This window comes from Tenrec ecaudatus, chromosome 11 (assembly GCF_050624435.1).
Source record: "Tenrec ecaudatus isolate mTenEca1 chromosome 11, mTenEca1.hap1, whole genome shotgun sequence".
NCBI classification, from domain to species: domain Eukaryota; kingdom Metazoa; phylum Chordata; class Mammalia; order Afrosoricida; family Tenrecidae; genus Tenrec; species Tenrec ecaudatus.
This window is the reverse complement of record NC_134540.1, coordinates 6,394,141-6,417,308: the sequence shown is the minus strand read 5'-3', so window position 1 is coordinate 6,417,308 and position 23,168 is coordinate 6,394,141. Positions and strand designations below refer to the sequence as shown.

General features: G+C 49.6%; 1 protein-coding gene across 4 annotated transcripts in view; it reads left to right on the top strand.

Moving 5' to 3' along the window:
• KATNAL1 (katanin catalytic subunit A1 like 1) overlaps positions 1 to 23,168 on the top strand; it is a 91,329-nt gene that overhangs the window by 46,041 nt on the left and 22,120 nt on the right. For 2 of the 4 annotated variants that reach the window (XR_012786853.1, XM_075562812.1), the window contains exons 5-10: positions 2,743 to 2,870; positions 3,329 to 3,434; positions 7,467 to 7,625; positions 8,606 to 8,732; positions 9,850 to 9,984; positions 21,425 to 21,551. Coding sequence is in view for 1 of the 4 variants with exons in the window: in XM_075562812.1 (XP_075418927.1) it covers positions 2,743 to 2,870; positions 3,329 to 3,434; positions 7,467 to 7,625; positions 8,606 to 8,732; positions 9,850 to 9,984; positions 21,425 to 21,551 (782 nt within the window). In the remaining 3 variants the exon portion in view is untranslated. Of the gene's footprint in view, positions 1 to 2,742; positions 2,871 to 3,328; positions 3,435 to 7,466; positions 7,626 to 8,605; positions 8,733 to 9,849; positions 12,331 to 14,066; positions 14,152 to 21,424; positions 21,552 to 23,168 lie in introns of those variants that run through there. The other 2 variants (XR_012786854.1, XR_012786855.1) reach the window with 2 other exon arrangements.

Genomic DNA, 23,168 nt, shown 5'->3' with positions numbered 1-23,168 from the left:
CTGGCATGTGTCAGGTCAACCAGCATGACGTTGGTGAACTCGGTAGGCGGTGTCTCCATCACACAAATGCATGAATCCCAAGCTCGCTGTTTTCTGGTGCGTTCTGACGCACACCGACCCCCCAGTAGACTCCGGAGCACAGGTGAGAGTGCATTGTGGTCGTTGTCTAAGTAGGAAGCGTCCAGTGTTTCTCACTTTAGCTTTTAATGTCACTTATTTCACATTTGTGTAATTTAAGTTTCATTGATGACTCTGGTCCATCGTCAGCTGGCAAAAGTGCGGGGCGTGCTAGTAAGTGGCACTTGCAAAAGTGGGAGAGGGTTCGGCGCGCCTGTCTGTGACCCACGGGGCCCCCGTGGGGTCCACGTCACCAGCACTCGGGTCCAGAAGGATCCTCAGACTGTCTGCACGCTCTTCCCCGGCACTGCCACGTCCCACCTTCCCTTGGTAAGCAGGCCTCTGGTTTGTAACGCCTCCGTTAGTTACCCCGCCCCGTTCCCGTTTGGAAAGCTAATGTGACGTTTCTTTGCGTCTGGCTCTTTCTCCAGAGCCCTCGGGGCTGCACCTGTCTGCACAATGATGGCTCTCTTCACGGAGATGTAGGATCTCACCACAGTTAAAATCGCTTCTCCTGTTCACGGCGATTTAGGTGCCTTTTGGCTTGGGAATGCTGCTGCTCTGGATCGTCTTCCCTGTTGGTACCATCCACCCCGGGATGGAGTTGTGGGCCACGGGACGCGCGAGGTTGGTCTGTGATGCTGTGGTTAGGGACGCTGGGCAGATGGCCCTCTCCCAGCTCCACACCTTCCCATGGCTGCCCCTCTTTGAGAAGGAGCCACCGCCCTCCAGCTGGGCACTGGGCGCCCCGTGGCCCACCTCGCCTTCCCCTCCCGTCACTCTGTGCTCACGTGGTCGGTTCTCTGGGGTCCCCAAGGCATTTTTGCCTCCAGCCTGAAGCTGGCCCTGCTCTGCCACGCAAGGTCGCTACGCGCCCAGCTGACCCAGCGGCCTCCCAACAGCCCCCTCGTCAGAAGCAAGCAGAACAAACGCCTCTGCGCTTCCGCTCCAACGCTCTTCCTCATCCCAGCGGTGTCGGTTTCCGTTCCGTCCTCTGGTGGGTCTACTTCCGGAAGAGTTCTGAGTGGTCATGGAGTGTCCCCGGTGGAGTTGCAGCCCTGGCTGGCTGGCTGCTGAAGGGGAGTCCAGGCTGTGCGGTGGAATCTGTCGGCGGTAGAATTTGTGGGCTGGCATGCCGCCGATGTCCTCCTTTCCACTGTGTTGGGACTGAAGCTTCAGCTTGATTCTGCTCCACACCGCCCAGACACGGGCAGTGTTGGTTCCTTGGTGCTGTGTCATCAGAGGACCAGAGCCACTGCAGGAAGAGAGTATCCACCTCCCTCACTTCTGTGGACCCAGCCTGCCTTCCGCTGACCTCCACAGCAGGGCTGAAAGAGAGGTTAACATGTACCCAGGACGTGGACTCACTGGGCCACTTACCCCCTCCCCTTTCACACAGCACCACAGCAGCTGGGGGGCTGGAGCCCCAGGCAGGCCCTGGCCCTGAGCTACCTCTGGGAGCGAAGTGCGGCCCCTCTGAGCCGAACAATTTTCGGCAGACCCCCACAGAACCCTGAGCATATAAATCATTGTTAAAGCCACCCTATTATTAAATAAAAAATTTGGGTTTGTAAAGCACATTACTTTAATGGCCTTAATCATACTGTGTCTGGAAAGGTCCTTTTACATCGTCTTTCCAGCGACTTTCTGATGGGGTTCAAGGGCCTTGTTAGGAAGGACTTCTGGCTCCTGAGGGGTGCTTACTGGGAAGAGGCTTTGTAAGAGGCTGCGTCGGAGTCCAGGTTCCTTCCTCATGGACAGCCTCTTTCTGGGTGCTTTGGGGACACAGGAAGTGCTAGGCTAGCTCCTCAGTCAGATGCCGTGGAAAGGAGGTGGCCTTAGGGGGTTCTGGGAGCCCAAGTGAAAGGCCTGGTCTCAGGTCTTCAGTAAGAAGTGGGGGAACCTCAGTGAGCTATTCTGCTCCCCAGTAGAAGGGTTTTCTCTCTTCCCCTACGCTGTCATCCTGACTACTGTCTGGACAGGACGGCCGTTTTCTGCCCACAAATTCAGCCAGAGGTGTCTCCCATTGAGGTTCTAACCCCCAATCCAGCAGAAGCTATTTCAGTCTCATTTGCACAAGTGTATAACAATGGACCAGTCTGCCCATATCTTCTTTTTATTTGCTATCTTACGTTGATCCCACACCTTTAAAACGTCCTGGTGGACGTGTGCGCACCGAAAGCACACTGCGTCCATTCAGTACTGCTGTCCTTCTGCTGCGGTCACCCGAGGGCCGCGGCGCTCTGGGTCATCGCAAAACATCACGGCCACCTTAAAAAATAATTGCGAAGCGAGGACAGCATTGGGAAAGCTTACTGATATTCATTAAAGTGAGTTATCTCTTTCAAACTGTTATGTAAAATGACCCAGTTATTTAAAGCAGTTTAGATTTTAATTAGTTTGTTTATTTTTAACAGCTTCTCCACCATGCGATTCACACATCCAGCTTTCAGTAGTCGGTCGCACTCGAGCACACAGTCAGTCCCAGCATGCCGCTCCACCCTTGCCCTCGCTGTTGGAGCTCCCCATGTCCCGCCAGCAGTGTCCGGCAGTGGAGCAGCTCTGTGTTCTCTGCAGCGGCAGGGGGGTCTTGGTACTGACCGCACTTCTCTGTCCCTTTCCCAGGGGAGAAAAAACCTGCAGGACGGTGCAAGCGATGGCGAAACCCCCAAGTTTGATGGCGCCGGCTATGACAAGGACCTGGTGGATGCTCTCGAGAGAGACATCGTGTCCAGGAACCCCGGCATTCACTGGTGAGCACCCCGCCCGCCCTGGCGTTAGAGGGAGAAGACAGCAAGCCACACGGTGGTTGGTGTGGAGCCTCCCTGGTCACCCCCAGTCCCCCGGAGCATGGGTGGCAGGAAGCTCTGCTCAAGTGGAGCCCAGCCCAAGCGCCCTGCCCCTCCCAGCGGCCCCGTGGGACAGGGGAGAGCTGTCCCGGTGGGTTTCCCAGACGGTCCCTCTTGATGGGAGTAGAAAGCCCCGTCTTTCTCCCTCGGAGTGGCTGGTGCTTTTGAACTGCTGACCTCGTGGCTAGCAGCTCAGCTCTAAGCCAGGGCAGGTGACTGGATGCCGGTGTTTCAATGACTCATCTTAATGAGCGGCTTTGAGCTCCTGTGGGCTCTGACTGTGGGCGGAATGTCCCAGGGAGGCGCACTGGCACAGGCAGGTGTTTGAGTGACCGCTGTGGACCTCTGTTCTTCCTGCGAAGGGATGACATCGCCGACCTGGAGGAAGCCAAGAAGCTGCTGAGGGAGGCCGTTGTGCTTCCCATGTGGATGCCCGACTTTTTCAAGGGGATCCGAAGGCCTTGGAAGGTGAGCAGGCTGGCCTGTGTGTGGGCGAGTGACCACTGCCGCTGTCCTTAGCACAGGCATGCGGTGGTCCGTCAGGGCCCCGCTGGGGAGACCCAAGCCCACTGCCTCGGAGTCGATCCCAACTCACAGCGACCCCGTGTGGGGTTTCCGAGGCGGTCAGTCTTTGCGGGAGCAGACCCCTCGTCGTTCTCCTGAGGAGCAGCTGGGGGGTCGGAACCACCGGCCTTGCTCTTGGCAGCCCAGTGCTTACCCAGCAGCCCCACCAGGCTCTCTAGGAAGTTTGTGTGGACCACAGTTCCCAGACTGATTTGGACTGCCACCCCTTTCAGAAAAAAAATTACTCGGTGCCCCCGACGTGGCACAGAAAGCTTCTGTCCTCTGTCCATCATCCAGAATAAAGGGTAGCTCTCTGCTCCTGCAGCCCCCTGGGTTTTTCTAGGGACCCCCTGCAGGGGGAGGGGTGGCCACGCTGGGAAGCACTGGGCCCCAGGAAACCTGGTCTTGAACCGGGGGTTGAGGTGTGCTGCGTCTGCATCGCCGCAGAGATGGCTGGGGTTTGGGACCGACCAGCGCCTGCAGTTAGAACCACCTCGTGCAGGGGCAGGAGGAGATGCCCGTCTCTGGAAACAGCATCTTAACAAGCGTGTGACGAGCAGGTCGGTGTGATCTTTGCGCGTGAGCGTGATCAGTAAGCTCGTCCTGGAAGCCGGCATCGCTCTCCCTGCTCCACCCAGATGCCTCCCGAGTGCCTGTTGCCCTCTGGCCCAGCGTTTGGAGCCTCCTTGGTCCGTGCCCTTCCTCCCAAGGCTGTGCACGTGATTTAAGAGGCCCTTCTGCCCGGCTCGTAGCTCTCAGGAGCAGCTTTTCCTGCCACTGCCATGGGAAGAGCTGCCCTTTCTCGGACATTCCACCTGCTGTCCAGTCAGAGCCAACTCGCGTCGGCCCCACGTGCGTCTGTGGAAGCGCCCCCAGTGCTCCACGGGGTTTTCCGAAGGAGACAGCCAGACCTTCCCCACATTGCCGTTTGGTAGATTTGCACCTCCAGCCTTCCAGTCAGCACGGGTCCCCCTGAGAGGCTCCTGGTGCCGACCAGACTCCCCACACCAGACACACTGCCATCGAGTCGATGCCGACTCCGATGGACCCTGTGGGACAGGATAGCACTGCCCCGTGGGCTTCTGAGACATAACTTAGCAGGAGTAGACAGCCCATGGAGCGGCTGTTGGTTTTGAACTGCTGACCTTGAGGTTACAGCCCAAAGCCTAACCACTGCACCACCAGGGCTCTGTCTGTGGACGAGCAGAGCGAAAGGAAAGCACTGCTTTGACCCCACTCAGCTGACTGGGGAGGTCTGTGCCCCCGCCCTCACCTCAAGTGACAGCTTTAAAAGCAGAGATGGGTTTTGGGTGTCTGCTCCGACCCCCTCATCCTTGGCAATAAGTTGTTATGTTTGGGGTCTTCTGATGCCTGTTACCTGATCCCGTTGACACTTCATGATCACAGGCTGGTGTGTTTCTTCCATATGGGCTTGTTGCTTCTCTGGCTGCTTGTTAACTTCCCATCTGTAGACAATGGGACACCCCCTCACAGAAGGGTCACAAAGAAGGGGTGAGTCAACCAGGGTGCAGTATAGCACCAAAGAAACACACACTATTCCTCTGGTTCCTTGAGGCTTCCTCACCCCCCACTATCATGACTCCAGTCCTGCCTTCCACTGAGGGCTAGGCCGGAGCATGTGCACTGGTACAGATAAGAGCTCACGACACATGGAATCCAGGTCAGATAAACCCCTCAGGAACATAATTGGGAGCAGTGATACCAGGAGGGTAAGGGTCAGGTGTGGGAGGAGGGGAGGAAGGGGGAGCCTTCGCAATGATTGATGCATTCCTGCCCACCCCCCATCCTAGGGAGAAGAACAACAGAAATGTGGGTGAAGGGAGACAGCAGTCGGTCGGCATAAGATATGAAAATAATAATAATTTATAATTTATCACGGGTTCAGGAGGGTGGAGAGGGTGAGGTTGGAGTGAATAAAGAGGAGCTGATACCAAGGGCTCAAATAGAAAATGTTTTGAAAATGATGATGGCAACATGTACAAATGTGGTTGATACAACTGATAGATGGATTGTTATAAGAGCCATAAGAACCCCCAATAAAGTGATCTTAATAAGTAGATAGATGTATAGATAAAAACAGAGAGAGAGACTGTTCATGTGAATAACTTGTAGCACCTTCCCTTTGATGGTCTCTCAGTTCAAAATGTTTGTTACCTAGACCGAATGTGTCTTGAAAGAACACATAACCGCAAATTCCCCTTGCTGCGACTTTTCAAACATTTAAAAGAGAAAATACAATTTAAAATAAGTATTTAAAGGACTTTTAAAAGCCATGTTTCCTATTATTAAATATTTATGTTCTGCTTTATATTTCAGTGAGCTGCATTTATTATAATGACTGATGTTGTAATTAAAAAGCGTTTATTTGCTCTAATAAGATGTATACATTACCAAACAACACATAGAAAGGTAGACAGAGGGACAATCTAAATTAGCCGTGGCATTTATAAATCTGAAAATAAATGTCCACACGCTTCGAAAATAGAAAACTTCTTGTTTCATAGACGTCTTTTATTTATTTATTTGTCTTTTTTTTTTAACCAAAATAAACTCTCTGCTGTCGAGTTGATACCGACTCATGTGGGACAGACAGGGTGGGACTGCTCCTTTGGGTTTCTGAGACTGTAACTCTTTCTCCCGAGGAGCATCTGGTGGTTTTGAACTGCCGACCTTGCAGATCACAGCCCAACCCATAACCACCACACCACCAGGCCTCCTTTTTTTTTTTTTTAAAGTATGCATTGTGTCACCAGCTCCTGTTTTTTAATTACAGCAGAGAAAAAACAACCAACCTGAGCCAGTGTGCCTTGGGCAGCTAAGTGGCGAGTCTGTGTCTGGTCTCCCAGGCAGGGAGGTCAGTCTGGATTCCTTCTGAATGTGTCCGTCTCAGTGAAGAAGGGCTTCTCTCATGGAAGGAGCCCTGGTGATGTAGTCGTTAGCTCACCTGCTAACCAGAAGGTTTGGACCCATCCGACTGCTTTTTGGGAGAAAGATGAGGCAGTCTGCTCCCAGGAACGTGATCGTTTGGTCGCGCACTGCCCCATAGGGTCACTGTGAGTCAGAATGGCCTTGAGGACAGGGGCTTGGAAGAGAGGGAGCCAAGTGGCACCGTGGTTAAGTGCTCAGCGGTGAGCCAATAGGTAGGCCTTCAAGCCCACCAGCCTCTCCTTGGGAGTGATGAGGCCGTCGACTTGGGAACCCCAGTGGGCAGTGCTGCTCTGTCCTGTAGTGTCGCCATGAGGCAGAATTCACGTCACAGCCAAAGATTAGATGTAAGGTACCGAGCTGACGTACTTGGGAAAATCCATCGATTTTTAAAGACACAACCCCTGGGCTTTGACCCTGCAGCTGGAGTGCGCAGGCAGACGGATGGAGCTCTGCCTTAGGTCATGGGGGAGACCAGTGGGTGGTAAGGTGGAGGGGCAGTGGGAAACGGAAGCCCCTTGACAAGACAGAGTGGCGCAGTGGCTGCAGCAATGAGCTCCAGCACTGTGAGGATGACCCAGGCCGGCTGGTGGTTTCGTTCTGTTGTGCACAGGTTTGTGATGAGTCCATCCTGACTCGATGGCTTCCATCAACAACAACACAAACTGGGTAGTACAGGCTCTGACAAGAGGGAGCTCAGGACAGAGGGGGTTTCAGTGCAGGAGAAGACCTGTCAGGGGGGAGAGGCACTTTGGAGGAGGGCAGCTCAGAGGTCACCATGTCCACGGGGGTTCTTGAGGCAGGATGAGCCCCGGGAGGCCGCTCCCAAAGTGGTCTTGGTGCCTGGGGAGCTGTGGTCGCTGAAGTTGTGCACTGTGTCGGTTTCTCAGACAACGGGCGCCCTGGTCTTTGGAGCACCACCACGTTGGTGAGTGAGGGGTGGGTGGTTTTGTAGCATTTTAATCTGGTCGACATCTTTTGAAATTTCAGGGTGTGCTGATGGTCGGGCCGCCAGGCACGGGTAAGACGATGCTGGCTAAAGCGGTGGCCACCGAGTGTGGCACCACGTTCTTCAACGTCTCCTCCTCCACGCTGACGTCCAAGTACCGGGGGGAGTCCGAGAAGCTGGTCCGTCTGCTGTTTGAGATGGTGAGTGGTCACCCAGTCTGGGTCGGCAGCGGGGCGTGTGCGGGCAGGCGGCACGCCCCAGGACAGCGGCACACTTACCTTCTTCAAAAAGGCAAGTGGGTTGCATTTTAGTCATTCCTGATAGGGGTTAGAGACCCGGGCGATAGGATTTTGCGGGGGAGTTGGAGTATTTTCAGTGTAATCTTTTTCTCTGAGGTGGAAGGTGGCCCTAGCCTTGTCCAATGAAGGTTAGAGAAAAAGAAATGTCTGATTTCAGCTGTGTGTGTGTGTGTGTGCGTGCGTGTGCGGGTTGACTGACAACTTCTGGATCACTCATGCGCTTGTCAGAAGCCCTGGTGATTCCACAGTTAAACGCTCAGCTGAAGGTTGGCGGTTTGAGCCCACTCAGAAGCCCTGTAGGAGAAAGAGTTGGCTGTCCACTGCTGTGGAGATGGCAGCTTTGGGAGCCCCGGGGGAGGGGGGCAGTTCTGTTCTGTCACGTGGCGGGGGGGGGGGGGGGTCGGCGCTGTGAGTGAGAATGGTTGAGCTGGCTGAGCTGTTACTATGTATCTTAAAACCAGCTGGAGATTAATCTGCCAGTACAGTTCGTTGGCTCCCCTGAGGGATTTGCAGCAACTACTTGAGCGTGCCTGTTGGAGGGTTGACGTTTCTCGCTGCTGTTTTCTTGGTCCCCACAACGGGAGTTTTTGGACACAAAGTAGAATAGCGGAGTGTGTGCCCACGTACCTGTTTCCCACCTTCACCAACCACCGGACACGGCTTTTATTTTCAGAAATCCCCCCCCCTTTTTTTTCTGATGTGAATAAATTTCACCTCTGCCCCTAGCCAGCGGTGACATTAAAACAGTGAGAAATTTGGACTCCCCCTTCCACATTGTTTTGAAAGGAGAAAGAAATAGCATTGAAAGTAATACTCAGGTCTTTTAGAAACTGCTGTAAGGTCATGAATGGTTTCTCTAAAATGCTTCCGTTTCTGCCAAGGCGAGATCTTATGCCCCCACCACGATCTTCATTGACGAGATAGATTCCATCTGCAGCCGCAGGGGCACCTCCGACGAGCACGAGGCGAGTCGAAGAGTCAAGTCTGAGCTGCTCGTTCAGATGGACGGTAACTGACATTTATTACTGTCTCCGCTGCCATCCTTCCCGCGCGAATGTTGTGCGGCTACAGACTTGGGGCGGGCGGGGGGGGGGGGGGGGGCAGGCGGACTGGATTCCAAGTCACTTGCTTTTGTTTTTGTGTTGGCTCAGGTGCAGGCTTAGCCTGGGGATACTGTGGGTTTGGCTCCAGGCCCCCGAGATACAGCTAATAGAAACACTGAGGGTCAGAGGACTGCTGAGGTTTCTTTCCTGCTGCGTGTAAGAGAGATCTTTTCCCCACACTAATCTCTGGCCGTGAAAATCATAGGGGAGCGAATAGCAAGTGTTCACTCTCTGTGTGTACCCCTTCATATCCTCATCCACAGTTTGTGAGCTTTTTGATATGTATATGCACATATATGCACACACACAAACATATATACTGTATATAGTGTGTGTTTGTATGTATGTATGTATATATTTCCTAGATTCCTGGTATATGTCTCTTATTTTTTATGTAAAATACTCAGTTCTGGAAAAGTAGTCCTGTGCACATCAATTTTGTTTGGTTCTAAAAGGAAGTGCTTTTTCGGCACTGAGGATTACAAGGGTCATTCTTAGATTTCTCTCCCTTAAAAAAAATTTTTTTTTGACAAGTCACTTAGAACTTTGGAACACAAAAATACCTGTAGTCTAGCCTGACTTTCAAAATCACGAAGGCATCCTAATATATTAAGTAAACGTGAATCCTCATTTGTCGCCTCTTAATGAAACTCAAGTAAATTGGCCTGAGAACAGAAATAAAATGTTTTTGTAGGACTTCACGATTAAAGAAAAAGAAAGATGATTAATTCCACATCCCTTTTCTAAGGAAGTACACACTCCTCTCTCACCTGTTCCCCCACCCAAAAATGAGTTTTTTCTGCAGGAGTAAAACCCTGACGAGGTGACAGGAACTTGCGTGCCCGACGTTTTGTAGTCATCTGTTGGCCTGTCTCTGCCCCGACGGACTAAGCTCCTGGGTTGAGCCCCCCATTACGCCGGACCCCACGCACGGTGGCCGGCACGTGGAAGTGCTAGTTGTGTGTCAGAACTCAGGACGTCCGGAAAAAAGACTGTGCCTGTCTTCCCCTGACTGCGTGTAGGAGTTGGCGGAGCTTTGGAGAACGACGATCCTTCCAAAATGGTGATGGTGCTGGCCGCCACGAACTTCCCGTGGGATATCGATGAAGCTTTACGCAGGCGGCTAGAAAAGAGGATCTACATACCGCTCCCAACAGGTACAGCCCGGGCCTCTCCCCACGCCCCGAAGTCCTCAGCGTCCCGTGTCTTCCTCTTATCCCCGGGGGTCTGCTGCTCTGAGTCTTTCTTTCAGCGCCGTTTTGCTCAAAGAAGCGCGCAGCAGCACAAGACCGAGGTTTCCCATCGATGGAAACACACGGGCCGCGCGTTCTCTCTGGAAGCCCCCCACATCTCGGAGAAATATTCAGGCTAATGAAAAGTTTTTAGCTTTTAAACATGCAGGGTCTCCTTTAAAGGATTCGGCTCTCCTCCCACCCCACTTCCCCCCCAAAAGTTATTCTCTAGTGTTTTTCAAGATAGATTGCTTTGGAAATTTAGTTCATCCAGTGGCTGAACGCTGGCATTTTTAGAAGGATCATCCTTTCTTTTTACACTATTTTCACAATTAGAATTTTGCAAGTTGGCTATAAATCACTCGTTGAGAACTATGAAAGCGTGGACAGAAGGATCTGACTAGACGAAAGTAAGTGCACGAGCTCAGATAGGAAGTGCGAGAATCTACCACGGTGGAGAGTACAGATTTTAAGTGTGCACGTTGATGCGTTTTGACACGTGTGTGCACCTGGTCAACCACCACCTGGATGGAGATGCAGGTCACGTCTGTCTGCAGGAAGTTCCCATGAGCCTCATGACCAGTAACTCCGGCCCCTCGTAGGCATTCACTCTGCTGATGTTCATCACCGTAGCGGCGGTTTCCTCGATGCTAAATTTAGTACAAATGGAATCAGGACAGTGTGTGTGCGCTTCCAGACTTGGCTGTTTTGCAGGTCCCCCCTGTGGCTACAGGTATCTGTTGTTTCCCCTCTGTGTGGCAGTCCCGTCACTCAATGTGATCTCTTGCATGGACATTGGCGTTGTGGCGAGCTTGGGGTTGTTGTGACTAAAGCTGTACACGTTCTTGCCCGCATCTCTTTATGGACCGATGTGCTACCTTCTTTTGCTTAAAACAAAATAGGAGAATGGATGGGAGGGCATCAGCGTTCTCAGAAATCGCCAGACTGCTTTGAAATGGTTGCAGCATCTTATTCCCATCCTCCATCAGTGAGTGGGAATTTGCAAACTCTTCTGTGTCAGATTTTGGCATCGTCCGTGTTTGCATGCCAGTCCTTATAGTGAGTGTGAGGTGCGGCCTCGTGGGTCTTCCTTCCATCGCTCGGATGACTTAGGACGCAGAGCACCTCTGTTGGGTGCTTTTTTTGTTCACCGGCGCATCTTTCGAGCAGTATTTTTCCCAGTCTTTCCCCCAGTTTTAACGTTGATTGTTTGGATTTTTCATTAATGCTTTGGGTAAGATTTTTGCTAGATGCACGTTGCTGATATTTTCTCTCAGTTTGTGGCATGCCTTTCAATTTTCCAGTCGTGTTTATTGACAAATGAAAGGTTTTGATTTTGATCAAGCTTACCTGCGCTGTTTTTCTATAATGGATCGTACTTTCTGTATCTTAAGAAATCTTTGCTTCGTCGTAAGCACGCAAAGATTGTTCTCTTCTTGTGTTTTCCTTTAGACTGTGCCTTGTTCCATAGTCCACCTTGAAGCGATTTTGTATGTGAATGTCAGGTGGGGACCAAGTTCTGTATTTTTCCATCTAATGGTCTTATCACCACTTGTTGAAAATTCTTCTATTGAATAAACTTGGCATCTCCATTGAAAGTTATTTTTCTGTATATGTATAGATCTGTTTCTGAACTCTTATTTTGTTCTATCGATCCGTATAATTTTAAAATACAGACTTGGGGTGCGTCAGGCTATCTATTTCGTCTTGACTAAGTTTTTGTGAGTCATGCCTGTCAAAGAATTGTCCATTTCTCTAACTTGTCATATTTATTAAGCTAGAGCAATTTGTAACATTCCCTTTGTTTAAGCAAGGAATCAGAACCACCAAGAGATGTATGCGTGCACTTTTGGTGGGTATGCGTATACACATGTTCATACACACCTGTACATGCGTATAGCATGCATTGTGTATGTTTACAAAGTCGTACAATAGATACAGATTTGACCTAATATAAATGTGGAAGCTGGCTAAACAGCGTATGCGGGACTTGCTTTCCTGTCTCCTCTGGAGCCTGAAGTCGGAGGGAGGGCAATCAGCAGGAGACGAATGTGCAGTGTGCGCGGAAGCAGGGACACCCTGGAACCTGCAGGGACGAGCTGGAAGACACGAGGAAGAGCTGGAAACCCACGTTGGGCTCTCGTTGCCCCTGAAACTCCCAACAGAAGAATCTGGCGCCGTTTGTCACGGTGACAGGACAGAGTCCCCAAAGCTGAAGGAGGAGAAGCGGCAGGAGCTGGAGGCCCAGGTGCTGCCAACGAGGCTAGCAAGGTGAGCCGGCGGACACATGCCAGTCTGCATGAGCTGCGCTGTGCCTGGCATTCTGCGCCAGCCTTCTGATGCGCTTAACTTCCACCTTTCCCACACACGACTTGGCATGCTTCCCCACTAATCCAGACTGTGCAACGGAGAGAGTTCTGGGAAGCAGAATTCCAGCTTGGCTAAGTCACACTCAGCTAATCCGTGTACCCTTACTCCCTTTTGTGGCCTGTGGGATTTGTAGTGATGGCACCTTTAACCTGATACTGGTAACTTGCACTCGATTTCTGTTGTTTGTCAGTAGCCCTGCCAGAGTCTTACTAATATACTTTTTGGCAATTAAAAAAAAAATCAACTTTCCTGCTAATTTTTCCTACTATCTTGCCTATGTCATTGCTCTCTTCTATTTCTATTGTTTTCTCCCTCGTGTGTTGAATTTAATTTTCTCTTTTTCTGAAGTTAGAAAGTTGGATTATTGATTTTAAACCTGTTATTGTTTTAATGTCAATATTTAAGGCTGTGGGTTTAACTTCGAGCATGGCGTTGCCGTACGTTTCATGTTTTAGTTTAAGTTATTTTCCAGGTCTTCTCATGATTCATTTCTGTGCTCCTTAGGTTACCTTAGGCATCATGTATAAGCCGTGTTTTCCAGCACATTTTCAATGCCGTTTTTACAGCAAAGTTCGGTGCCTTGGTTGGATATTGGGCTTGGCCTGTGCTTTGAGAGGGGACGGTCCTTGAAGTGTATCTGGGCAGTTGTTGCCCTTTGGTGCCTTCGAGTCAGTTCCAACTCACCACCCTGGGCACGGCACCTTGAGACATGGCCAAGTCCTGCACCGGCCTCCACCTTCTTCTTACGTTAGAACCCGCCGTTGCAGCCGCTGTGTCCCTCCACCGTGTCCAGGGCCTTCCTCTTGTCCGCCGCCCCTCTCCTTCCCAAGCTTGACGCCCTTCCCCAGGGCCTGGTCTCTCCTGGCAGGTCCAAAGTACACGAGAGGACGTCCGGGTGTCCTTGCTTCTGTGGGACAAACCCTCTGGACGGCACTCACCCAAGATAGATGCTTGTTACTTTTGGCAGTCTGTGGTGCTTTGCCTACGGTGTACGGCTTAGCAGCCGGGTATTTGGGACGTTCTAGATAGAGTTTGGGACTGGTTTTTCATGGAAGTTTGAAGAACATGTTCTGGAGAGATTGGAAACTTGCTGCATCTGTTTGGGTGCATGTTGTTGGCGGACACCATTGAGTCGGTCCCGGCTCATAGCCACCCTGTGTCCAGCCGAACGAAACACTGCCAGGTCCTCGGGAGGATGGTGGTGGTAACTCTTCTGAACCAGCTCTGCTCTTTCTCTGGCCTTCCACGGTGCACTTTGGACAGTCTTCTCCAGCACCAGCATTCAGGTGCATCGACTCTTCTTCGATCTTCCTTACTCAGTGTCCAGCGTTCACATGCATACGAGGCCACGGACGGCACCATGGCTTGGGGCTGGTGCACGTTTGCCTCATAGTAACATCCTTGCTTTTCAACAACACCCTAGAGAGGCGCTGTGCAGCAGATTCACCCAGTCCCAACACTATGTCCCAAGTAGATGAGATGACCTCTCGCCAGCCTTGCTTCCAAGGAGCATTGTGGCTGGACTTTGTCTAAGACAAGCTTGTTTGAAAGTGTATTTTGTACTTGTTGGGCATATTGTTCCTGAGTGTCTGTGATACTGTTCAGTTTCCTAGATTCTTACTGTGTGCTCAATACAGGTTGCTGCTGGTTTCTGAGCGTGTACTGTTAAAGTCTTCAACTCTGACTGGAAATCTGCCAGTTTTTGCTTCATGCATTTTGAAGGTAAGTTACTAGCCCGTAAACATCTATTGCTGGCTCTTCTCAAAGCATCAATTCTTCTGTGATCATACAGTTAAAAAATTAAATCATTTTATTGGGGGCTTTTACAGCTCTTATCACAATCCACACATACATACCATGTCTTTTAAAAATCCCTGGTAATATCTCCTCGCCTGATAGCTAGTTCATTGGATACCAGTGTGCCCTCACCTGTTTCTTAAGCGGTTTGCACAAGCTGCTCGGCTCCTCCCTCCTCATGCTTTCTTTACGTTGATGGCTCCGTTCACGGGGTCGGCGAGTCCCTGGAGTTGTGCTGTGTATTCAGTTTGCCTCTCTTTGCCGGTTGGAGTGTTTTGTCGCTTTCAGTGTAACTATCGATCGAGCCATGTCTACGCCTCCATCTGGCCGTTGGTGCCTTTTGTCGGTCTCCCTGTCCCACGGTCCCTACTTTCTCTTGGGTTCATTAGCATTAAGCATCCATTTGGATTCTTTGGTTGTATTTATTAGCTGTCCCTAGCCATGTTTTCAGTGGTCATTCTCGCAATTACGATGGGCACTTACGTGTAACTTATCACATTCAACTTAGAACTAACATTATGCCAACTCGTGTGAAACAGAAGGCGTCATGTCGCTCCCAGTCTGCCGTTTCTGTCCAGCATTCTGTGTCTCTGGACACTGTAAACCCCATGATATAACGGGGCATAGAAAATCAGTTTAAAGAAGAGAATTTTAAAATTAGGAACTTTTTTTTTTTTTGATAATCACACACAAACTTTCCGGACCTGATGTTCTGCTTCCCTTTGCGAAGAGCCAAGTTTTCAAGTGGATCATCTCACCCCTGTGTCCAGGACACCCGTCCTTCAGCACTTCTTCCCACTCAGGGTCCGCTGGCATCCAACTTCCAAAATGCCCTTGCCGTGACCCTTGCCTCTGAAGGGTACTGACGATGGGCAAGCAATGCCAGGTCGGGGGAGCTGCCCTTTTCCTAACATTTCAGTAACTTTCATGATGCCATCCGATCGTCCCCGGCCCCCGTGGTTCTATGTGGGGTCAGCTGCCATTTGTAATAGTGTTCCCTCGTGTGTCATCTGTTGATTTTCTCTGGCTGCTTTCAAAAAAAAAAAAAACATCAGCATTGTGGAGAAAGGATCCATCACAGTTAACTCTGTCCATTTGAACATGGGCACGTCTTCCGTGTCATACACAGCCTGGAACCACATCATCACCAAGGTGCAGAAGAACTCTTGCCTCTCGAAGATATTTCCTGTTCCCTCCTGCAGGCCAGCTGCCCCTTCCCCCAACACGCCCCGTGCCAGGCGATCACTGACCTTCCTGTGTCCAAGGCACATGATCTTGAATCCACAAAAAAAAAAAAAAAAAACCCCACAGAATGGCTTCTATTGTGACGGGCTACTTTCACGCAGCATACCAATTTTAAAGTTCACCCACACGGTTTGTTACTTCTTATTGGTGAATCGTACACCGACAGGGAAGTGCCGGCTGGATCCAGAGGAGGCCGTGGAATGAGGCAATGACATCATCGCTGGTGTCAGATCTTGACTGAAAGCAGAGAGTGCCAGAAGGTTGTTTATCTGTGTTTTATTGCCTACGCAAAGGTATCATATCCTACTACACGGATCATAAGTTATCAGTGAGAAGTGTAAGAGGAACGGGAAATCCACAGCCCTTAATTGTGCTTGTGTAGCAGAACCTGTAGGTAGAGCAAGAGTCAGTGTTTCCAGCAGGACAAGGAAGGAGGAGGATTTATAGATGGAGCACCGGCATTGTACCCTCGGTCACCTGCTTATTCGGATCCGATGACCAGCGGATAGTCCTCGAAGCTGGATTATATGAAGAAGAATGCAGGATCAGGGTTGGAAGGAGACTCATGAACAACCTGTGTTATGCAGACGATCCAGCCTTGCTTGCTGACGAGGAGGAGGACTGGAGGCACCCACCGATGAAGCTCAAAGACGGCAGCGTTCAGTGTGGATTACTCTGTAATGCAAAGAAGGCAAACGTTCCCAGAGCTGGACCCATAAACAACATCATCGTACAAAGACGAGCGAGTAAAATCGTCAAGGACTTCATTTCACTCGGATCCAAAGTCAACACTCACGGAAGCAGCAGTCAAGAACTCAAATGAAACATTGAGCAGATCTGCTGAAAAAAGACCTCTTTCAAGTATTAAAAAGCAAAGGTATCGCTGTAGGGATTAAACTGTGCCTGACCCAAACCGTGAGCATGTCAATTGCCTCATCCCAAGGGGCTTCAAAAAGCTCATGGGAAATGGAATGAGAAGATAATGGATTTTCCCCCAAAAAACTTTGTGAAGCCCCTCCTCCCCCCTGGGTGCATGGGAAAGATAGATAATGCATAAGGAAGACGATTTGATACTGAAGTACGGTGTTGTGAAAGAACATTGACAGTACCACAAACTGCCAGAAGAACAGACAAATCTGTCATGGCAAAGATATAACTGGGATGACCCGTGGAAGCCAGGACGGTGAGACTCACCTGTTTGGGGCATCCTATCAGGAGCGATTAGTCCTCGGAGAAGGACGTCCTCTTTGGTAAACTAGAGAGTCAGAGAGAGGGAGGACGGCCCTCCACGAGACGAGTGGATGCAGTGGCCACAGCAGTGGGCTGGCTCAGTCACTGTCCCCACTGGGAGAGCGGCGCAGGGCTGGGCAGCGTCTTTATGTACAACAGCATTCCCTCCTGTGGATGCGCCGGGGATGGTTTATTCATTTCTCCATCCGGGAACAGTTGGCTTACTTCCTATCTGGGAGCATTGTGAGTAAACCTGTCAGGAGGATTCATGTGTGGACGTATATTTTCCTTGCTCTTGAATGAAACACTGTAAATGGGCCACGTGGTGTGTGTGTTTCCTGCTGGAAGGCAGGTCGGTGCTGGCTTGAGCCGGGGTCCTTGCCCGCTGCTTCAGAGCTGCTCCGTGTCCCTTCGTGCTTTCGGCAGTGGGAGGGTGCACCTCTGCCAGGGTTCCCTTTGATCCATGTGGCGTGTCTGGTAGGCCTTTTGCTACGGTCCCACGGGCCACTGGGATTCTTCTCACTGCCCTTTCATCCTTTCCCTTCAGTGGGAGCGTTTCCACGCATCTAGCTTCATGCCCGCGCACTGATCCCCCCGCTGCCATCTCCAATCTGCCGGTAGGTAGCCCGTCCAGAATTAGACCGTTTCAGATGTTGTGCACATGTATTTTGATACTGTACAAAGAACATTCATTTTTAGAAATAGTTTTCAGTGCTTTGCCAGGACTCCCCATCTCTTGATTTTATTTATCTTTTTCGAAGTCCACCCTTCGGCAGACAATGTTTAATGGATTTTTCCGGGAATAAATCGGTGGGTAACTTCATGACTAAGAGCCATCATGAAGCTTATTCCGAGGCGGAGGTGTCAGGAACATCTCCACGTTCCAGCTTCTCCATTATCTTTGAGCCTCACTGTCCCCCACTGTCCACGGCACTCTCTCTCTCCTGGGTTCAGTCATCTGCAGTAATGTCTCTCAGCGCTCACAGGCTGTACTGAACAGTTTACGTGGTGTATAATGGGTAAGAGGCTGCAACGCAGGATCCACCTCGGGCCTCGTTCTCAATCCTGCAGCTCTGTACCTGGCTTTCTCTGGCGACAGAAAAGCTCCCTAAGGTGCCAGGCTTCAGGATTTTCATCAGCAAGACTGTTCACTGTTGATTACGAGTGGGTTCCTTAAACCAATCACAGTCACTGCCATCGAATCAATTCTGACTTACTGAGACCCTTGCAGGACAGAGTAGAGCTGCCTCTGCCGGCGTTTGAGACTGTCAATCTTTCTGGGAGTACGAGCCTCATCTTTCCCCCTACGAGCGGCGAGTGCTTTTGAACTGTTTGACCTTGGGATTAGCAGCCTAATATGTAGCCTAATATGTAGCTCCTTAACCAGACCAAAAGCCCAAACCCATTGCCATCGACTTGATCCAGTCTCAGAGAGCCTGTAGGACACAGGAGAACCTTAGGCTATCAATCTTTACAGGAACTGACAGCCTCATGCTTAAGCCACTGGGCCACCAGGGATCCTCTAGTTGGACCCAACCAGATCCAACCCTCCCCCACGGAGTCAACCCAATTCATAGCAGACCTCTGTCCGTCGGGTTTCTGAGGCTGTAAATCTTCACAAGAGCAGGCCCTCTTCTTTCTTCCACGAAGGACCCAGTGGTGTCAACCACTGATGTCGAAGTCCAGTGTGCGTACTTGGCTATTCCTTAGGGAATCTGTTAAGGTGATTGATCCACAAACCAAGGCCAGAGGCCAAATACAGGAATTAATCGCACCATAGGATAGATGTACTTCTGAGAAGTAGAGTAAGGCAGAAATGAGGCTGTCTACCCACTAAGTCTAGGTCATAAAGAAGGGGTAGCTTCCGCCTGGCTTTCAGCTCATCCGTTTTGGGGGGAGCCAGCGGTCATGCTGTGAGAAGCCAACGTTGGGAGCAGCTAGAGTCCCCTACGACCAATCAGCACCACCTCCTCCAGGTGAGTGTGGCACCTGTAACCAAATCCCAGCTCGCATGAAGAGTCAGTCGCTTGAGAAACACCAACCCAGAAGGGGCCAGGTGAGCCACTGCCCAATTCCTCGTGTACAGAAACTGGGTTGACAATCAATTGGGTTTTCAGCCACTAAGTTTTACAATTCATTACTTAGCAACAGAATAGATCACTGATAAGCTTTTATGGTTTTTGTCAGCCACTTCTAACATCTGGATCACCTGAGGTTCTGTTTCTCTCGACTATTTTTTCCCTTCCTTGATCATTGGTGCTGTTTTCTGCGTCACCTGTCTAGCAGTGTCTATTGTCAGCTCCCTGTTGTTGGGAGTTTGGGCTGTGCGGTTTTCCTTTAAAGGATTTTATTGTGGAAGGCACGTTATTAGCACAATTAAGAAAAGGCCATCTTATAATTCTTTGTCCCCTGTTGTTTAACGAGGGAAAACAGTTGCTTCTTATATTTTGTCTAGGTTTATGTTTGTTCACCAGAGGAGGAAAGTCTGGTACTAGTTGTTTCATCACTTCTAAACCAATTTCTACCATGTCTCTTGCTCACTCTTGTGACTATACATTGACTGTATAACACACTTAATAGATTTCTAGGCTATGGATGTTGTCTTATATTGCCTGCCCTACATCCTAGCAAGGAGTCCTCCTATCGCAGTGGTGAAGCACTTGACTGTCAACCAGAGGGTCGGTGGTTTGAACCCACACACCACTTAATCATAGAACTGCCAGTCTGTTTCTGTAAAGATTTAAAGTTTTGGAAATGCTCTGGGGTCAATTCTCTCTGCTTTAGGGCTGTTCTGAATCTGAACCGACACAATGGCATCTAACAGCAAAACATGTATCCTGTTCATTTTAATATATGAAGGGGCATCCACAAGTTAATGGGAAAAATGGAATTAGAAGATGGAATATTTCCATGAAGGTTTTGATACTCCCACAGAAATTTCCATTCATTTCTAGAATAGGGCTTTCTCTATAGAACTCATTGCTGATGCAGTGTATTAAGCATTAGGCTGCTGACTACAAGGTTGGTGGTTCAAACCCACCATCCGCTCTGAGGGAGAACGATGAGACTGTCTACTCCTGGAAAGGCTGCAGCTTAGGAAGCCAGTGTCACTATGGTTGGAATCTACGTGACGGCTCTGGGTTTGGGTGTTATTAATAGAGATCATAACATAATAAACCTATTTAAAGTAGCTATGAAGATTACTAGGTTTAAACCTATAAACTATTTTAAAATATTGCTCCTGAATGTCAAGCAGCAATTGAGTCAATTTTAAATCTTAAAATTGCGTCAATTTTCACTCAAATGAAAATCTCAGTGGTTTGTTCTCATATGAAATAATTTTCTATGTACTTAAGTTACTAAAGTATATACATCTAGGTTCATCTGCTTTATTTTATCCTCAATATGCGAGGGAATGAGGGCAAGGAAAGAAGTTTTGTGATAGAATCATTAAACGAAAGTCTCAGCGTGTGAAGTCGCTGTTTCTCGGCACAGGCTCCGTAAGATCACAGGTTCCCAACATCTCTGGCCTGCGGCCTCCTCGCCAGGAAAAGTACTCGGCGACCTGTCAGTTGAACACTCTTCACATTATAACCCATAACCTAGGATAAAGGGTAAATTTCTGCATTACAGCTTCCCCCGGATCTTTTCAGCACCCCCCATCCCCTACCCCTTGCTGGGGGTAGTACTGCCCCGTTTGGAAAACATTGATCTAGATCAGTGGTTCTCAACCTTCCTAATGTCGTGACCCAGGTTCCTCATGTTGTGGTGACCCCCCCTCCAACTTAAAATTATTTTCATTACTACTTTATAACTGTAATCTTGCTACTGGTAGGAATCAGGCAACCCCTGTGAAAGGGTCATTCGACCCCCCAAAGGGGTCTTGACCCACAGGTTGAGAACCGCTGATCCAGATGAAAGGTAAATGGGTGTTCACTGATTATTTGTACACTCCCCTTTTTTGTAGGTACAAAAATTTACACAATAAAAAATGGGAACACTAATTGGGCTTTTTTTTTTCATGTCTCAGGGAATGGGAGAAAGTTAAGACAATTGTATGTTACTTTAGGGTGCCCCCGGAAGCCAATTTGCCACTAAAACTTAGGGAACTAGCCAAACACTGTTGGTTATTTACAAAGTTATCTAGTGGACTTAACTTCACACAGTATACAGTTCATTCATCCTGGACAGCAAGTGCCCACAGGCTGGCTCTCTGAGTAGAGAATGCATTAATAAGCGTTTGTACCAATTGCCTATTTCTAGAAAAACCAACAAACACAAGGTGACGACACTCGACTCTTAAAAATGACCCATTACAGAGTTCTGAAAGGCTTCTGAGCCAAACAAGAAGGTGAGCCAAAGAATTCACAGATACTTCCTTGAGGTGCATCCCGTTTCATAAAACTAGACCAGTACTTTCTTCTGGAAACATCTACGATGGTGCGATGTCAGTGTTGCTGTTGTTAAGAAAGGCTCTCAGCTCCTCGGCTCCCATCGCAGGCCCCCTCTCGTTCAATAAGGAAGCTTCAGCTTTGGGTCTGCTTTCAGTTACAGCAGCCAGGGTGCAGGGGAAGGGACCTAGTGGGTCCTTGCGTCTGCCATGACACCCTGCTAATGCTGGTCCACTCTTCTCCACCCATCACCCTTGCCCTGACTGTGGATCTGCAGTTTCTCGGGGACATGATTTGTGAAGTAACTCGTGTAACCCAAACTCTCCCAACAGCAGAAGGAAGAGCTGAGCTCCTGAAGATCAATCTTCGAGAGGTTGAGCTGGATCCTGACATTCAACTGGACGACATCGCAGAGAAGATCGAGGGGTATTCTGGCGCGGATATAACGAACGTGTGCAGGTAGCCTCTGACTGATCGGAGATAGCCACTGTGTGAGCCCGGGTTGACTAGAGAAATGAATCAAGACACACATATCCGTGTAAGAGAGAAGTTTATATCAGAATCGTTGTTTATTAAAACATCCCAGCCCAGTCCACATCAAGTCCCTAAGTCTGATATCAGCCCATATGCCTGATACCAGTGTATAATTTCCTCTTCAGACTCATTCAACACATGAAATGAAGCCAAATGCAGGAAGATCACCGCCAGTGGGTGGAAAGTCTTGTGGATCCAGTGGCGGTGGAAACATCTCAGTGCCGGCGTGGGTCTCCACGTGGCTTCTCCAGCTCCAGGGCTCTGGTTCCATCAGGGGTCTGCATGTGGCTTATCAGCAGGAAGTCAAGCAAGGGAGAGTCTCCTGCCTCCAGGGAGGAAGACAGGAATTCCCAGAATTCTCAGGAGAAAGCCATGCCCACACAGAGCCCTCACTGGCTATGACCTGATTGACAGGCTGGACTCTGCCCCTTCATAAGTTGGCAGATGATGTAACTGCCACAGACACTATAGATTTGGCCTGAGGATGGGGCTTCAAGTTTGTGTAGTTACCGTTAAGGTGGTGTCTTGATGCCTGGAAGTGATTTTCCTACTGGGCTTCTTTCTTCCCTGTGCAAACTCACTGGTTACTTTAGATGACTGACTTCTATCACTTTAGTCCTGTTTGGCCCTTTGATTTTTAAGAAACTATGATACTTTTCCAGGGAATAGAAATTCTGATGGCCTCTGGTGAGTCAGGACTATATTGGAGCCATAAAGTGCGATCGTTAGGACCGGTTGGCATTATTTTGATGAACAAAATTCATGAAAGCAGTGTGAGGGGCTTCAAAAAATTGTGCAAGAAATTCCATTATCATTTAGTTCTGTTTTTCTCTCAAACTTTAAAAAGAAAACTTTCCCCTGTGAACTGGGTGGAGATTTACAGGCAGATCATGAGTTTTACATGGGACAATTCATCTCCTTCATAGCGAGCCCCTCAACGCAACACCACTCCCCCACTTCCTCCTGTGTGCTCTGCACCCACCCCATCTCCTCCTCACTGAGCCCGGCTAACTTTGCCCTTGGGCAGATGCTTGCCCCACGATTTCCAGTGGTGGAGAATGCTGAGGACTGTATCCCCCCTAAGGTTACCGTTGACCCTTTAGACATGTCTGCTATTTGGCTAACCATTGAGCCACCAGGAGGAGTTCAGTCCCAGAGCTGAAGGGTGACCAAGGGGTCCTAGTCTCAAGGGTTCTGCCAGTGTCTGTCCAACCAGTAAGCCTTTTTTTTTTATCATTTTGAATTTTATTCCACATCTTCCTCCCACTCTATCCAGAACCTTTTAATGTGATCCTTTTCAGAGCAGTTGGTAGTGGTAGCCAGGCACCTTCTAGTTCTTCAGGTCTCAGGGTCAGTTTTCATGAACTTTTTGAAACCCCCTTGGATTGGATTAGGCTGGATTCTCATGACAAGCAGAATCATGAGTGTGTGTGTGTGTGTGTGTCTGAAGAGAACAAATCACATAGTTGCGGAAGCAAGTAAGTCCAATCCAGTTTCAAGTCTGTGAGTCAGCTGTTAGGCTGGGGTTCTGTCCGGGCTGAT